At 36.1% G+C, this 19,560-nt stretch overlaps 1 protein-coding gene across 2 annotated transcripts in view; it reads right to left on the minus strand.

Annotated features, from left to right (window-relative positions):
- Positions 1–19,560, minus strand: part of Ca-alpha1T (Ca[2+]-channel protein alpha[[1]] subunit T) — a 267,876-nt gene that overhangs the window by 105,846 nt on the left and 142,470 nt on the right. For both annotated transcript variants that reach the window (XM_069834966.1, XM_069834967.1), the window contains exons 6-9: positions 15,407–15,499; positions 13,466–13,644; positions 8,618–8,775; positions 5,693–6,033 (exon numbers count right to left, since the gene is read on the minus strand). In XM_069834966.1, the coding sequence (XP_069691067.1) occupies positions 5,693–6,033; positions 8,618–8,775; positions 13,466–13,644; positions 15,407–15,499 (771 nt within the window). The remainder of the gene's footprint in view (positions 1–5,692; positions 6,034–8,617; positions 8,776–13,465; positions 13,645–15,406; positions 15,500–19,560) is intronic.

A 19,560-nucleotide genomic window follows, 5' to 3' on the forward strand; every position in this document is an offset into this window, starting at 1 on the left:
GTCCATTCTGCTACCTGATTTCTTCAGAGCGCAACTATGCTATGTCCATTCTGCTATCTGATTTTTTCGGGGCGCAACTATGGCATGCCTAGGCCTCCCAATTGACCTCGTGGCGCAACTATGCCTACCGGCCTACTGAAGGATGCAGTGAAAGGAATGGTAAACGGGAAAAAGATTGGAGACAGGTCTTCAATCCGCCCTTCTATCTTTTGTTGTATAATGTTTCATTTTTTCTTTAAAAAAACGCCAACTCGCTCGTCTGTACCAGGGCAATTCGAAAAGTAGCTTCCGGTAGATATTCTAGTAAATAGAATAAACACGGCAAATAAATTTTATTTTATTAAAAACAAAACATATATATACACACACACACACACACACACACACGTGTATATATATATATATATATATATATATATATATATATATATATATATATATACAGGTCTGTAGGTAGAATATCATTTTCATACGGACACCACCTGAAATGAGGTGATTATTATATCGAAGAACGACTTTTAATTCCTATTGGAAAAAATCAGACGCCTCTGACTTCAGTCATATTTTAAAATATTTTCCAGCTCTTTGTTGACAGTGATGTGTAGCCAACAAATATTTCATGTGACTGAAAAGATGACTAGAAGCAAACTCAAAACTCTATGATGGATGATCAAACACTTCTAAATTAAAATATTCAACTTGAGCTACGGTATCCGTGTGCGCAAAATCATGCATCAAGGCAACGACGCCGGGAATTCAGTATACCGTAGCTTTTGTTTTGTATGGCTCTCCGGAGTCCATTTACTATCACACAATATACTGCGTAGCTGACTTTGATTTTTCATTCCATGAAGTCAACACACTTTTCTTTTCCAAAAGACAGTCGTCATAAACTAGCTGGCAGTAGTTTAATATTTGCTTAGACGTCTTTCTTGTTTTCGATGAATGAGTTTGTTCCCATTCCATAAACTGTCTCTTGGATTCAAGATTATAGCAGTGAGCTAAAATTTCGTTATTAATTTACGACGTAAACATTTGGTTATGGTATAATTCCAGAGGCCACCGAATATACTTGTGAGACTCTAGTATATCCTCAAACACTTCTAAAGAATGGTACATGAAATTTTCGGAAAACGAAGTGAAAACTCGTTTATTATAAAGCGATGATTTTTCGAATATATAATTCCACCTCCTATATATGTTAATCTGTCAAAATAATAGATCGATCAGATAGAAATTCAATTTCAAGAATCGTTCTGCCACTTTTAAACTTCCTGCACCACCGTCTTGCACCCATTTCAGTCAATGTCTCGTCCATAAAATTACAAAGCCGACCATGAATCTCGGCAGTACTCGTATTTTTTGCATAAAAAAGTCGTATAACTGAACGCACTTCAGTGCTTGCGAAGTCCTAGATGTTAGTACTCATTTTACATAGCGCGAATCAGCAATAAAAGAGTTAACGACTGCATGCCAACTAAGTCACTTTACACTAATGCGCTGGCGCCAGTTCCCTTCCCCAACCCGTACGGTTGCCAAAAATAAATGGTAGTTACTTTCCGAACCGCTCTTGTATTGCCAAAGTGGCTATAAAATTTTGAAACACACATAATTTTATTTACAGATTAAAGATGTTCTTGAAGAAAGACGGATCATGGTGCTGTTACTGTTGAGTGAAACCAACGAACACTCCTTCAATTTGTCCGAGGCAAAAGTTCTTAGGAACATAAAGAATGTTTTTTATTTGGTTTGTGTGTCATTTTGTCATTTAAATATTTGCAGTGTATCAAATGCCCAAAATATAAAATTCGCATTCCATACAGAATGTGACGTTCTTTCACATCCACTTATCCGAAGACATATTCTGACCTTTGCTGCAGGAAAGTAATAGGTTACACTAGCCCCAGCACTGGAGGCAAATGTAACCTATGAGCCGACACGTTACGTTCGTAGATCTCAATTTAACAACTTAATTTTTCTTCCTTTTCACCATAGTCAGGTAAGGTATTGATAGTCACCTGTTCAAATTTTTCACGAATTTTAATTTAAATTGAGCAAGTTATTAAATGCCAAATTTGAACTACTAAATTTATGGGTTATATTTACCCCTGTTTACCATATGTGAAAAAAATCTTATAAATCCCGAAAGAGAAAATTTCGTGCATTACGCGAAGCGTGCAACGATAGAATAATTAGCAAGGGTTTGTGGCATCCTATATCCCAGGATGTATGTACCTGTAATTTTTATGGATTATCCTAAAATAAAAAGTTTATGCAAACAAGTCACCTAATATGGAGGACTTAAAGAAATACATAAGCTAAATAATTTTTTTAATTCAGCAGAATGAACTTCACGCAATCTTTATAACAGGATTCGCGCATGTTTTACAATAGAAGATGTACACTTCTATCGTCTGAGTTAACGGTGAGAAACATTTGATTATTTCTAAAAAGTAAGTAATGTAACTAACTGAGATTTCCCGGACTCTGATCGGGTCAAAAACCCTGGCAGAACCGTGGCGAATTTCGGTGAAATCCAGAGGGCTTAATTAGTAACGTCCACTCTCCTCCTCCGCACTGGGTCCTCCTGGGATCTTTTAAAATACGAAAGAGAGAGTGGTGTGCGGAAAGCAACGGAAAGCTGCAACATTTATCTTTCCCAAGAAAAACTGCAAACACATTGATTAGGATAAGAAAAATAAATTGGCTGGATCACTGACTAAGAAAGAAGTGTCTACTGAATGATGTACCGGAAAGAACGGTGAACGGGTGAAAAAGTTGAGATAGAAGAAGAAATCAGATAAACAACATAAAAATATGTATATATATATATATATATATATATATATATATATATATCGTATGCGGAGACTAAGAGGAAGGTGGAAAACAGGAAAGATGCTGGGTTTGCAGTCTTTGGGCAGAAAACTATGAATTAAATTAAGTACCTCAGTGAAGTAAGCTATTAAAATAGTAAGCTTAACTAACATCCAAGTGGCGCAGCGCTTAGTCGATGGCAAAATACTGCCGGATTAACCTGTCTGGTGGACACCTATAGTAAGTAAGTTTAAAGCAGAAGCAGCCATGATATTATGAAACTTCCAATGCTATATTCCAGTTTCCCTCACTGAAAGTTTTACACCTCAAAGCATCATTGGAAGTAAATTACCATAACTAGTTCAGTGTGATAAACTATGGACCAAGACAAGATCGAAGTTAATGAGACAGAGACCTTGTCTATTGACATAATTGAACAGGCAAATAAATGGTGAACAACGAAACATTACTTTTTGTTCCTGGCCTGGGATATTAAGAGATATCATACACGTTACACTCATAATAGAAAGGTATATAAGAAGAGTAATAATAAAATACGAGAGTGGATCGGAAAGTAACGCACAATATTTTTTTTTTTGCGTTGGTATTGCGGCTGGGATGTTGACATTTCACCGAGATATAGTTTGAAGTTTTTACTACAGACACAATTTCTTTTGCATGTGCAGCTCTAGCGAAAGAAGCGTGAACTACGCAGAAAAGATGGCGTGCGTGTTACTGTCGTCAACTTGTGAAGAGCAGTGAAGTGTTGTGCGATTTTTGTGGGCTAAAGGACATAACCTGAGTGAAATTCACAGGGACATGTGTGACGTGTACAGGAAAGACTGTATGGACCGTAGCAACATCTCCAGGTGGTGCGCATTCTTCGCAGAGGCCGTGAGAACCTTTGTGGTTCGCCACGTTACGGGCGACCGGTAACAGCTGCAACCCAGCGAAATGTCACAGGCATTGAGGCGGCAATTTTGAACGACCGGCGGATCCAACTGCGAACCTTATCCCAGCAGTTCAACATTTCATACGGTACGCTGTAGAATATCATACATGACACATTGAAATTTCATAAAGTTAGTGCACGCTGGGTGCCTATGAACATGATAGACGACCACAAGGGCCAGCGAATGATGACATGCTTGGACCACTTAAGGCGTTGCGTTGCAGAAGGGCATGACTTTCTGAAAGGCATTGTCACTGGTGATGAGTCCTGGGCGTACCACTACACGCCCGAAACAAAGGAGCCCTCTATGGAGTGGAAACATGCTGCTTCCCCAGTAAAGAAAACAATTCAAAATGACGCAATCTGCTAAGAAAGTGCTTGTGACAGTGTTCTGGGATATGCATTGTGTTTTATTGGTGGACTCTGCTAAACATGGGACCACTGTGAATGCTGTAGCCTACATTCAAACGCTGGTAAAGTTGCGTCGTGCCCTTCGTGACAAAAGCCGTGACGATGTCAAACTTCATGGAAATTCTCGCTCCCATGTTGCTGCTTCTGTTCGTGAGAAAATCAACACATTTGGTTGGGAAGTGCTTCAGCATCCACCATACAGTCCAGACCTTGCACCGTCGGACTTTCATCTGTTTGTTCCCATGAAGAGATTCCTGGCCGGCCATCGTTTTCCGACCGATGTAGAAGTGCAATCAACTGTCCGCAGATGGGTATACTCCAACCGAACGGAACAGGGTATACTGAAACTGGTACCATGATGGGAGAAATGAGTTGAGAAACTTGGCGCCTATGTAGAAAAAAAAAGTAGCTAACAGATGTGAGTTCATTTGTGTATTTTTTATTTTTGTTTACCTATTAAAATTATTTTTTAATTATTGTGCGTTACTTTCCGATTCATCCTCGTATTTTGTACTTTAAGATAACTGCATAGGTAGGGAAATACTGTAAGTAATTAATTGTCGAACAATATCTTTAGTTATACAGGGTGTTTAAAAACATTCAATATTTTGAGAGTTTAATATTCATCAAAACAAGAAGAGAAATCTATAAACGTCGGTACTAAACTTAATATCTTCCGAGATACTTATCTATGAACATCACAGGAGATGCTCAATGTGATTTAAATAAAAATAGCAATATTATGAAAAAAGTCTAATAAACATGAGTTTGAAATGAAATGAAATGAAATTTTGTACGAAACAAGGCCTTTTAAATTGGTATTTACGAACAGTATTTCTTCTAATGGAAGTTCTTTGTTTGATTATTATTATTATTATTATTATTATTATTATTATTATTATTATTATTATTATTATTATTATTGAGTATAGAGTATCATATCGGAAATGCAGAATACAAAAGGGTAATAAAGCGTGACTCCCTAAGGTATGGAAGAAGAATGCGATATTACTTCCAGGATCCATGTTTATTAGAGTTGTCTTGTCTTGTTTTGGTGACTAGTACTACCACCTCTCAGAATAATGAATGCTCTTTTTGTTTATGAAAATCACATTGAACATCAATGAACAAGTACATTTCGAAACATATTAATTTTAGGACTCATTCTGTTCAGACTTTTCGTCTTTTCTTTTATGAATACAGTACCTTCAAACTGAATGACTTTTTTCACTCTGTCTATGCTATTCAAAGTCTGTGAATTGGTGAGAATATATTATTCGCACAAAATGGAATTTAGGAGCGTAGGTGTAACCAAAACAATTTGAAAAAAAAACTGTATCCCGTTATAGTTTCATCCATAATAAAAATCGTACAGTTCGTAGGGATCGAATTCCACATCCTTACGTGAAAATCCTTCAACTGGCGTAGCTAGGATTGGATGTAGGATGTTGAATCTAAAACTTTTTACAGAAATTAAAATGAGTTTATAGAGTAACTCTATTGTGTTCTAACCTCGCTGCCGGCAGCAGGCTCTCCCCAGCCATTAGATGAGGAAGGGACCCTCAACGAACCCCCGCGCTTGGGGCTTGCCAGAGGGTCCACATCCGTGACCTCGGGACTTGCCCTCGGCGCGAAGGACGTCCCGCCTCCCGCTTGGACGCCGCCGGCTCCGTTGTTGCTGCCGGTATCGTTGGTCATGGTGGTGACTATGGCGGGAGGAGCTGCCGGGGGGCCGTCGGGATGAGAAGCTACTACTCCGGTGGTCGATGACGCATCTCTCGTAGGATTGGCCGCGTGGCAGCCGTGGTGATGATGGTGATGGTGGTGATGATGCATGTGACCGCGGACTGCTCCTGTCAACATAACCAAAGCAATGGTCATCATTTGCAGGGACACTATTATCTACACACATGATTTTTAAAGTTGCGTTTTTAGACCGGTTTTCCACTAAACGGACAAGTCGAGTCAGTGTTTTGTTTTTTAATTTTGAATAGCGAAACAAAACCAGAATTATGGTCGGCTTAATCTGGGACAGCGCATACTCAGGTATTAATTTTTTATATGTTGCAGCAGCTATGAGGGGTTGAACTACTGTTATAGTCTAGAGTTTTCTATATCTGTGGGCTGAGATATCCGATTCCAAAATGTCCGCTGTGTTTACAAAGAATCATACTCTTATTTCTTCGCAGCGAAAGTGCAGCAGAAAAAAAAAATGCTACGTAAAATGACGACCGCTGTCACAGCGAAGTCGAAGCGCTATCGGACAGCAAGGCGTTCAATGTTATTGCTGCCTTAGCGCTGTCCCTGTTCAACGCAACCAATAGAAAACTCTCTTTCATACTAGGTCACGTTTCGGTCTAGAGCTTGTCAATTGTCTCAATTGGAGAGAGATGTTATAGAATAAATAACGTTAAGTGAGAACGATTTTTTTTTATTCTTTTTATATTGTAGGTACTCTATAAAAAGAAGAAAGGAGCATTGTATACTCGGAAAGATATCTTTTATCTGCATAGCCGTGAAAATTAAGGAGCAACAAAAATTTTGACAGAGGTAAAGAACAATGATATTGGATTAGGCCTACATGGGGAACAAAATATTTGTAATTTAATTTTGCAACCTACGGTATATTAACTAGTTTTCAAAGAAAAACATTGAAACCAGTAACATAAACTTACCTGGAATTCCACATCAATTTCAGTTCCTTTCTTGACTTTTTTTTTCGGTAGAATGCTATTACATTATAACCAAACTATTTTGCTGTAAGAAAACCAGAGCCTGATTTTTCGTTTTCGTATAATTTCGTCTTTCACTCCTGGTATTAAAAATATGTTTATTTCTGTCAAATTTCGTCCGAAGTTGTATTAAATATGAAGGCGATCTCTATTTTTTAATTCGATTTTCATAATTCATATCTCTGCGTTTCATGAATTAGCATGTTCAAATTAATTTTTTTTGTCATTTTGGCTACACTACGTTCTGTCCTCACAACACCCTATTTCCACAAAATACAAAGTTGCAACCAACTCGAGTTTCAAATATATCTTATGTTGTATTGTGAAGGACACGAATTTCTGCTTTGTTACAGTTTTGTCCGTTTGTTGGAAAATGGACCTTACATAGCATATATAAATTAATTTTTTTTTCGTCTCTTCCCTCCCTCACCTCCCCAACCCTCCCTATCTCCTCCATCTCATTCTCTTTTTTCCTTTCTTTCTTTTTCTTTATCCCTTCCTTTCTTTAAATGTGGCATCTATATTAACATTAATTACATAACACGAGTCATACCTATAGCAGGGAAATGTTACAGAGAGAAAAATGGCGCATTTTAGAAAAGTAGCACACAAACTCGAAGGGTGTAGAAATGAAGGGAGACTAATGGTGAGTCTGAGGCGTGAAGAGTTTGTTTTGGAGACAGAACACGCTGAGGAGCTTCATTCAAGAGTTCTATTGTAGTGGTAAGAATTATTTTTGTGATATCTATTATAGCTTTGTCCGTTATTATTATTATTATTATTATTATTATTATTATTATTATTATTATTATTATTATTATTATTATTATTGGTAACATATCAAGTTCATGCAAAATTCTTCATTTCTTTAGTAACCCACCTAGTGTAAGATCACTAGGACTCCTCGTGAAAACATTTTTCGACTTTGACAGATTTTAGACGTATAAAACTGAATAATAATAATAATAATAATAATAATAATAATAATAATAATAATAATAATATGAACATTAATATTAATTTTGTTCCAATTTCAGGTTCATGCAAAAGTGTTCATTTATTTCATGATCCCATCTATAGTGCGCTTGAAGTTTAGAAAATACAATTGGGTATATAGGCATCATCTTAGCGGACAGCCCCCTTATTTGTAATATAACCAAAATAATTAAATAACAAGTAAATCTAAATACTTCAAATATAAACAACTTATATTGCTTATAAATAGAGTTATACTTGTATATTAGTTTATTGTATTTCCAGTAAACGAGTAAGTGGAATAGATTTACTTTTGTTATTTTATATATACGTTAGAAAATACGTAAATAACTTATTTTAGTTATACAGTATTGTAAAAAGAGGGATATCAGCTAAGAAGACGCTTATATATCTGAAATTTTATAAACTCCGAAGTCACTATTAGCATAAGATCACTATAAAACTTCGTGAAGAGATGGCAAGGAAACATTTTATAGACCGTAATAGTTTTTAGGAGCATTACCTGTCAGAATTATTATTATAACTAAATTTAAAATGACATAATCTTACTGTCTCTTTATTTAATTTTTGTAAATAATACCTACGTGATTTACTAAAAATCATATTTTTGTGTATACCGTGGACTTTCAGAAACGAAGTGGCGCAGTTTTTTTTTATTTTACAGTATTAGGCACATGTGCATAAGAATGTCTGTCTTGTCTTTACTCACCGGCACCGTTGCCACTGCGGTATTGTTGCAGCGTCATGGCACCCTGCGTCGGAACGCCAGCTTGCTTCTGCTCTCGTTGCTGCTGTCGTCGGTAGCGGTACAGACGGTACTTCTTGAGCAAGCGCCTCTTGCCGCGCCTCCACAGGTGCGCAACGTACCTGCCAATGTCATACAAGAATGCTTGGTGACACTCGTTAATAGTCTACTTACGAATATATTTATTGGTTTAATTTAAAATTCATGCAGCACTACTGTTACTACTGCTACTACAATCATATCAGAGCGGGTAGAAGAGAAAGTGACAATACTTCCACTAGTCCAGCGGTTCGTCGCAGAGCGGCGCTAGCTCTGTTTTTCGTCCCCAGTTTCAGGAGCGCTATTCGAGTCAATGCAGATGTTTTTAAAATACCCACTAGATAAAAGTATATTATAGTTTATCACAATATTTTACTTATTTAAATATGTAATACTACTACATTAACTACTCTTGAGTTATATCATACACTCCTGAATCGTAAATACGAGTATAATAATCAACAGTAAACTGGAACATTCTGCCAGCTTCAGAGAGAAGAACGCAATAAAAAGTACAGCTTCGGAAAAATGAACATTTTTGTGACGTTGTAAGTACATTTTGACACAGAATTATAGTTTTCGTTGTACAAGAAAAATATAATATTATATAAATGGGATATTCTACTTTCACCAACACATTTTTACTACTGTTTATCTATTAGTTTCAGTAAGTTGTAGGCCTATCTGGTTTATTCGTAATCCAAGGGGAACAATAAATATTACGTGAAACTCAGACTTACAAATCAAGCTTCGATATTGTATCTATGCCAATGCAAGTTTCGAACATTTAAGATACCGTATGTAAATTATTTTTGTTTTGTAAATAAAAATAATTTAATAGCACTACGTTAATTATGTAGTTGTATGCCACTTATTAGAGAATATTAACTATGTTTGCGTTATTACATCCTTATATGTTTGATTAGAAACATCTTGTGTTGTGGAAGTGTAAGAAACAAACTTAATATAATTTCAAACCAGATTCAACTGTAGGCCTACACATAAAGCAGAATTATACTTGTTGGATTACTAAAATAAGTTCTACGTTAATTATAACTAAAGTGGTATTAAAAATAAAACACAAATTTTATTAAACATGTACCTTTAATGAAGTAGAAACTAGATGCTTGCGACTTTTGAGAGCTTGCGGGATGATTTCGCCATTTTTGATGACTGAAATTACTTCCGAATTTCCTTGGCCCGGAAAAAGAAGCGACACTTCAAATAATGGAAAATAAGTTTAGGAACTATTTCCATGGCATGTTCTTCATTGCATCCTAACGTTGGCACATGAAGTTTGTACTCGATAAGGCTGCCCAGCGTATCATAAAAAATATCACCCCACAAACTATTATTTGACGATATCTTGACACCAACTATTGTCTCAGTTTGCATTAAAACATTCATAACACCTTCAGAAGGATGCGTTAGAAAAGAGTTAGAACTTTCATAATCTTTAATTTTAGTGAAAACAGAGACATTCTCTTCTCTTAGTGATGCACTATGAGGGTGGGTGCGTCTCGGTGTTGCGTGAGATTCGCTCATCAGGGTAGCCGAGGTACGGTTGTGGTGTAGGATGATGTCGGGAATAATACCAAGCCGGCTACTTATATAAAAGGCAGTGTAAACTCCAAAACTATAAGTTTATTGTCGTATTCACTTGGTAAACCCTAGAGTATGTATTTCCGGCTGACTTATAATTCAATCGTTGGTCGCACTTCTGTGTCGACTCTATGGCGGCTCTGAATAAGCTCTGTCCGATACTATAAATTCAATACTCTGTCCAGTACACTATGATCGAAGCTCCTAAACGTTGACGAGTGGTCTCGCCGATGACAAAGTTCTATCTATCGAGTCTTCGCCGGAAGAAAGACTATTAAGTTGGGCCGCCGACACAAAAAAAGATGTCGCGCCGTCTACACGAAGAAAAGTAGTTATCCTGTCGACACGAAACGAAGTAGTTATTCTGCCCTGTATGTAGGGCCGTCGACACGAAAAGGAGTAGTGATTGTGCCCTGTATGTAGGGCCGCCGACACGATGAGATGTTGTGATCATCTCCGCTCCCCGTCACCCTTATTTATAAAAACCTACCCTACGCTAAAACTAACTATCCTATTGGTTAAAAACTACGTCACTTAACCGGCCTAAAATCTATTCTCTATTGGTCCAAAGTGACCTCATAAGTTGAACCACGATCTCTTCTTATTGGGCGCGAAATACGTCAACTCTAAATTTAGACTTTGGATTTCCCACAACATCTAATTAGTTTTTCGATTATGGAGAACCCCGTTCTTTGGAAAATCCCAAGCTTGCAGTTGCTTTCCCACGGGTCCAGTCTAACTCTCTGATTTTACGCCTCGACGAGTGTCAATGCAGAACCCTGCCCAAGGTGGCCCTAAATCTGTCCGATTCTGACAAGTGACGAGAGAATTTGAACCATCTGTGTGGGAAGCTAATTCTAACCAAGTCGCCAGAACATCCCCGCGAATACGTGTAACAAAAAAATATGGAGATATCATTTCGCTAATAAATCGGTCTCTCCCTCTCCTAATTACTGCTTCAACTACGAAGCTTATTTACGCAGAACACACAGTCAGTAAATCTGGTTGCTTTATTTACGATATAACCGGCTAAATAATACACGAGGCACTCTTTTGCTGACTTGTCACTCTGTGTAAGAGAAGACAGATTACTTTCCCAATCGTACATTTCAATTGGATTATCATCAACCACCAACTTATCACTGATTTTCTTCAAGGCGGCGGCTTTACGCTCCTTATTTTTTTTTCTGTAGCTCTCGCAAGGGTGGCATTTGATTCATTAAGGAAGTAAGGGGAGGTTCAATTAGGGGTTCACAATTTGCACTTGAAGAGAGCACATTTTTAACTGGAACATAGATAGATTGAAGCATGTGCAGATGTAGAAAGTCTATGGTAGACGGATGGTCATCTCAAGATAATGATCTTATAATTCCGAAATGTCGCTCTAGAGGGTCTTGGTTAAATGTTGCTGTCAGAATGTATTTCAATCCGCAATTCTATAAGAAGCCGGATATTTCGAGAGTGCTCTGAATTGTTACTCTGACTGATTCAAGGGTTCTTTCTGAGGCGAACGTGTTCTTTTTACTGTCAATTATGTGTAATATATTTCCTAAAATTTTATGATGGAAGTATCCTTTGTACAGGGCAGAGGAGGGAGTCTTTGAGTTTAGTGCATCTGCAAGGTCATTCATTTGCCTTGTGAATTCGTCTGTACTTTCACTTTCCTCAAACCCATCACAGTTTATGGCCCTAAAAAATTGTATGGGCTTTGCCATGTTCGCACTAAACAGCTGGAATGCTAGACTTGCGTTCATTTGCTGGAAGGAAGTAAGGTCAATGTGACTAGACGTAATTTTGGGGCATGACCTAAGCCCTGAAAATTCAGGAGATGTGTCTTTAAAATATACCTGTCTATAAACATCAAAATTTATGTCCTGGTTACTAAATTGTACTACACTCTTATCACGAAAGTTTTTTCTGATGCATTTTAAAATATGTACCGCATCAGAAAACGCCCATAATTTCATTTTCTGGTCTATGGAGTTAGGGAGAGAACAATTAACTTTTCCATTTTCTCCAGATATGCCAAGACATTTCCAAGAGGCTTTGTTTGTCTGGCTCCCATCATATGTGAATCCAATCACCTTGACACCAGCTCGTTCTAGCTGAATAATTACTTGCAAAATTATTTTTGACAATGTGTCTCCAGGTGTAGCATTTCTACTTGCGTATACTGCAGCAGGTTGTACCCAGCTGTGGAGTAATGGCACATGCATGCATACAAGCGCATGATTAGCTAAGGCGTTATTCTGATTTTCGGGTGTCACGTCTCCCAAGTTAACAAACCCTTCCACCTTAAGTGAAATACTATTAAATGCTACCTCCTCGCGTAACTTCACCTCATCATAAATTAGGATTCCCATTTTTTTGTTTTCGTCACTTTCATCGGCGAAATGTTTTTGTAACGCGATAACTGACTGCCTATTTACACCATATGAGCATTTCATGCCTTTTAAGAGGCACCTCAAATAATCTTCTGAAGGAAATGGTAAGAATTCGTGGTTCAAACAATGCATATAACCTTTTGGGGACTTTATTTTGAACAATAAACTTTCTAGAAGAAATTCACTGTCATAACGCATGCCTCTTGCATCCTTGACCTGGCACTTCTTTACCATGGTATCAATTATTAATTTTTATTTCTTGCTCAGGAACTTGCAATTGCATTTACACTCCCCTTTATTTTTCTTAATTTCATTAACTTCCTTCTCTAAGAGAGTTGTTTTAGCCTTGGCTGCACTAAATTGATTTTTAATTCTAGTTAACTCGTGTACATATCTTCTTTCCGAAATGTTTTATTAGAAGAATTTTTAAATTTTGTTGCAGATGATATTTTATATACATTAATAATTTTTTGAAGATATTTAAGTCTACTTACCAACCGGATAGAGCTAAATTAATTTTGCAAAGCAATTTGGATAGATAGTATTTATGAGATCAGAATTGTTTAACTGATTTTTTTTAGTTTGTGGATATAATTCTATAAGTGATAAGTAATTGCCCTGGCATGAAGTACTAGAGAACTACATTTTCAATAATACGTAGGCCTAGAAATAATACGAGTCTCAGGTGTATCATTATTTTTATCTTCTCGCCAGACACGCACTCGCGTTACGACGTCGTAGAGTTGGGACGTGACCCAATCACTATACAGAGTGTTGCAATACTCACTTGACGATTTCTGCGTAGCAGGACGTGGGCTCCGAGTTGTTGGTGGAAGAGGCCAGCGTGCTGGTGGAGCGGAAGCGCTCGCGCTCCAGGCGCATGCGTTCCATCTCTCGCTTTTTTGTCTCCGAAAACTGCGTCGCTATGACGACGAGGCACAGATTGATCATGAAGAATGATCCGATCTGTAACAAAGGAGTATAGCAAAGGCTTGCTTATATGCTGTTTGAAATGGGACAAATAAAGAGTAGATTCGCGCTGCACGGCATATTTAAAGTATTTTCTCACTTCAAGGTGTGCATCTGGAAACATGTTTTTATACGATACTGAAAAAGACTGTAACTTTACCTGAAGCTAGGTATCGTAAAAATAAAAAAGAAGTGTAAGGACTTTTTATGTCATTTTCAAATTTTCCTGAAAGACGTTTTAGTAACAAAAACGTTTTTTTATAATGAAAATATTTAAGAATAAAAGTAGCCACACTGAAGATCATAAGAACTTCTGGACTTGGGTAGATAAATTTCCCACTTTTTGTACCCTCAATACTGAAATATGAACGAACAATATGACGCTTCGGAGAAGTTACTCAGAAAAAGTGCTTTGATATGCTTTTAGGATCCTGATCAGGTGGATCAGGAACTCTTAGGGAATTTAAGGAGATAAAAATTCGTAGTATCTTCTGAGATGGAAGTTCCATGTTTGTAATTCTTAACTAGTCACAATACTAATTGAGCTACTTTTAATATCAAAGATAAAATATAATAATTTCTAAATACTTTTGAGCTTCAGAAATGCCACATACTGTGTTGAATGGCGTTTAAAGCAAATTGAATATCGTTTTAATTAAAATACTTACATGACCTATACATATGTATGGCATATATATATGTATGTATGTATATGTGTGTATATATATATATATATATATATATATATATATATATATATATATATATATATATATATATATATAAGAGATAGGGGAACTAGGGGCGGAACGGAACTATCCATTTATTTGCATTGTAATATAGTGCACTCTTTTCAGGAATTACTATCCCAGCGGTAAGGAAGAAAACAAGCTATTTTGACTGTTTGGTTATTGTAGCTGAAGTCTGTAGAGCTGAAATCGAGTCAATCAGTGAAGCAGAACTTCTTAAAGTAATTAACAATTTCATAAAAAGGTGTCAACAGTGTGTAGCAGTTGGTTGGGGAACATTTTCAACACCTTCTTTGAGCTGGGTAAGTACAAATTCCTAAATGTTTCAGTGCCGGCAGACCGGGTGCCGCTTGGCCGCAGATAAGCTCGTAGCGACGGGCGACGAAAACATGAAAACCGCGCGGCTAAACAAAACAGTTTTTAGTTAACTGTCCGAAGACAGATCTGAACCTCACAAGTGATGACAAGAAGGCACCACTTATGAGGCGACTAGGCCAGGAGATAATGTGGTAGGGCGGCCAGTTCCTTTCCCTCCTCCATTGCATACATCGCTAACTAGCTACATATTACACTAATGAGACTACAGATGCACACAAACAAATGTTCTTCCTTCGACACTTATCGTCAAGTGAGATGTACTGCCTGATAATAGATGTACATATCAGCCAGCACCTCAATCAGAGGAATAAAATAAAACAATGTGACTGTATAAATACATAAAATGTAAGTAATAAGTAAGTACGTTATAAAATAGGTTTACGAGATTGCAATATGCTTACAAAAACTTATGTTTAATCATGTTTTTTTTTTAATCTTCACGAGAATTTGTGATTCATTTCGCAATATGCGTATAAATAATGCAGAGATAATAAGTTATTCCATATATATGAAGTGTTTTAGGCACTAATATAATATATTCAAAATGCTATATTTAAAGTACTGTGAGAACAACATATTTCAGTCATAGTGGTTATAATGTGTAAATAGATTCTGCAGTTCTCTGTACTCACCACGATGAGGAGAACGAAGTAGATCCAGTCCCAGAACGAGTGGGCGTCCTGCACGTAGTACATGATGTCCGTCCAGCCCTCCAGACTGATAACCTGCAACAAAAGATGTGAATAGGATTAAAAACGTGGCGTAATTCACTCCCATTTACGAAATATAGGCTACTCGCACATTTACTTAATGGATATAAGGAATATATATTTCCACTCACTCACTCACTCACTCACTCACTCACTCACTCACTCACTCACCAATTTCATTTATTCACCCATGAATCTATCTATCTACTAACTCATCCACATATCCAGACAGCTACTAATTAATTAATTATAATTAATCCAGTCATAAATTAATCTGTCCCACCAACAACTCATATATTCATCCTGCCACTTATTAAGCAATTAATCCATGCATCCAGGTATTCACTGATTCATCCAGACATCCATCCGTCATTCAATACATAAATTTAACCACAAATACACCTATTAATTAATTCATATATAAATTAATGAATTAATTAATTCATCCATCCACACACGAATCCATGTGTTCATTCATCTATATATCTATTTCGCCACTCACTCACTCACTCACTCACTCACTCACTCACTCACTCACTCACTCACTCAATCAATCAATCAATCAACCAACCAATCAATCAATCAATCAATCAATCATCGAAATAGCCATCCTGCAAGTCATTCATTAATTAATTCATATTTAATCTGTGAATCCACATATAAACTCATTCATCCATATAATCATCCATTTATTTATTTATTCATCGATATTTTCATCCCGCCACTCATGCATTTACTCAAGAGTCAATCAATTAATTCATCCCACCATTCAAACATTCATCTATGAATCAATTCATTTATTCATTCACATGTAATGCAGCAAATCCATCACTGACCCACGAATTCATCTAGTCATTCATTCATGTATCGATTTCGCCACTCATTCACCCACAAATCCATATATCCATTTATTCATCCATATAAGCAATCTAGCACTAAATCCTCTATTCATTAATTCATCCATATACCCATCCCGCAAATCAATACTTTATACATTCAGCAATTCATTCATTAGTTCAGTTTCAATTAATTCATTTAGTCACTTATTAATTCATTTTAGTTCAATCTTTTATTCATTCATTCATGAATTCATCTATCCATTCATTCATCCAAATCTTCACTCAATCTTTTATTCATTCATTCATTCATGAATCCATCTATCCATTCATTCATCCAAATCTCTACTCAATCTTTTATTCATTCATTCATGAATCCATTTTTCCATTCATTCATCCGTATATCTATCCTGCCATGTGTTATTAATGAATTCATTAATTTCTTCACTCACTCATTCATTCACCCTTCAACCTTATCTATCCACTCTTTCATCCGTATATTCATTCCGCCATTAAATATGTTATTAATTCATTCATTTAGTAAGTCACTACTCGGTCAGTCAAGTCAGCCAGCCGTCGATTGTTCGGCAGGTATTTTCACTCTTCTAATATAATGCCACTATCGAAGTTCCTTATTTCATCACTCATTTTACATATTCTTATTACAACCACTATCTATTATTATTATTATTATTATTATTATTATTATTATTATTATATCATAATCATCATCATTATCGACATCGTCGTTGCCATCGTGTCTTTTGAGGATTTACAATTAAAATTATTACTCACTCGTTCACATAGGAATTTTACAAACTTAATAGTAATAAAAGAAGTGGAGAGTTTCGCAGCATGTGGTTACTACCATGGTGGAAACATAGTAGAGGTGTGGGACAAGCTGTGCGTGTTTTCGTTCAGTCTGCGCATGACGTCACCTTTACTGCAGGCCGCACTCGAATGACACAGTCAACATAACAGATTGTTGATGGTTAGATCTGCGTCCATAGATTTAAATGAATAAATAAAACTCATGGTTTGTGTATTCAGTAAATATTGACAGTATAGGCTATAATAGGGTCTATCTTGAAGTGATAACATTATAAAATAGTGAACAATAAATTAAATTCAAGAGTCAAGAAATAATGTAATATGTTAGTGCAACGTTAATAATTGTCTTCTGTAATATACACGTACTTTTATAATAATTAAAATACATCATGCTACAAATATGCACAAAATTAGGCCCATATATCACACAAATTATATTACACATGAATTCAAGTACAATAGGAACTACCTTGAAATGATAACGTAACAAAATTATGATCTATTACATATTAAACTCAAGTTTCAAGAAACAATGTGATATGGCAGTGTGTCATTAATAATATTGCCTTCTGTAATATACACGTGGTTTTATAATAATTACAATACAATGTGTAATAAATATATACATACTTAGATCTACACAGTTATTTATGACATACATTATTTTGTACATGAATTCAAATACTTTTGAACCTTCATTAACATATGTATATGAATTTCTTGGAATAATCTGTCATTATAGTAAACAAATATTTTTATATATTCAGGCTATTGGAGACATAATATAGTCTACTACATTATTTACCTTATTATTCCACACACGACATAATATAATTTCACCATTATAAATCCCACTCTGTTAAGTAAATACTTATTCTTATGCAATCTTTTTCATTTTCTTTATAATATTTCTCTTTGAAATTCCAGACATTTTTATTATTTTATTGATTTCTTTAATTCTAATAAATGTTCTTGTTCTAACCAATGTCGTAATTACTTCTGGCGGAAGAGGAGAACTGATTTCTGCTTCGTTTTTCATGGCAGAATTAACCAAATTTACAGTCTTTTTTATTATAAATTTCTCATGAGAAACAGAATCTCCGTGCACATCTGAGAATATACTTCAACAAGCATGGCAACCAATTGCAGATCCTTAGAAGGGAGAATTAAGTTTCCACGGGACACTGTAGTAATCCAGTCTTTTTGATTAGCAGAAGTTGACAATTTTGTGGGAATTCCAAGATTCGGGTATTGCTCCATATGTTTTGATGCAGCATATCCTGCAATATATTTTAATCCTTCCTGGGATATCCGCTGTCTTGCAGAGATTTCATATATTTTTTCTGCGAGGCCTATATTTTCTTCAGGATCTCGATCGTTGGTAAATTTAACCGGTTACAGAATGCCTTTAAGAAATTCTACCGTTGCACATAATTCTTTCTGCAGATTATCATTGACTTCTGATTGGCTTGTACTAGGACCCACTATTAATGCCTCTTCTTCCGAAAGCAAATCGGAGGTGTTTTTGTTCTCACAAAACTGAGATAATGGATTTCGACCTAGTACGTACCACTTCAGTCTATGTTTAAAATCTGAAGCAGAGGGATGATCGTTTGTTCTACCCATGCTTCTAATTTCCGAAAAAAAAAGTTTTCTACCAGATCTTGGTTAAGTTTTCTTGTGATGATGTATTCAATTTTGTACTTGTACCTCATTGCCTCATACAACAATGTTAATGATTTATTATTTATTAGAATCCCTTCCTGATAAGGTAATTTCCTGTTTGCTTCTCCTACTTTAACTGTGATATTCTGATCTTGAAGGTTTATTCCGTAACTATGCAGCCCACTGTGGGTACCGAATTTAGAAACGGTATTAAATAAATCAAACCAATCATTAGTTAATTTTATTACCTTTGAAGTTTCTTTCCATTCATTTGATCTCAACAGCTCGTTTTCACCACACCATTTCGAAGCCTTTGCAACTCTGTTGGAAAATAATTGTGCTGCCAAACTAACTTTTTGTCTTTGGGTACCACGGACACTTAAGTGTAACGGAGTTAACTTGTAAGCTAATTTTGTATCAGAGGACGAGGATGCACGTAAAAGTTCATGAATTGGTTCTGATGAAATGTTCAATCCGTTCAAGTTGAAACCATGATCTAGAAAGTGATTCCTGTGTAATTTCAATAAATGTGGAGCGTCTGAAAAAAAAATATTTCTCGAGTTGAATCATTTGGATTAGGAAAACTGCAACTTAGTTTGGTAGAAATTTTCAAATCATGCCACAATTTTCTGTTACTTCCACCTAAATCGCTAACTGTGGCCATAACTTGAAAACCACTGCCTTCTAACTGGCAAATTATGTCTGTTAGGATTTCTTTTGTCATTGTCTGATCATATTTATAGT

This window comes from Periplaneta americana, chromosome 9, assembly GCF_040183065.1.
Source record: "Periplaneta americana isolate PAMFEO1 chromosome 9, P.americana_PAMFEO1_priV1, whole genome shotgun sequence".
In the NCBI taxonomy this organism is placed as follows: domain Eukaryota; kingdom Metazoa; phylum Arthropoda; class Insecta; order Blattodea; family Blattidae; genus Periplaneta; species Periplaneta americana.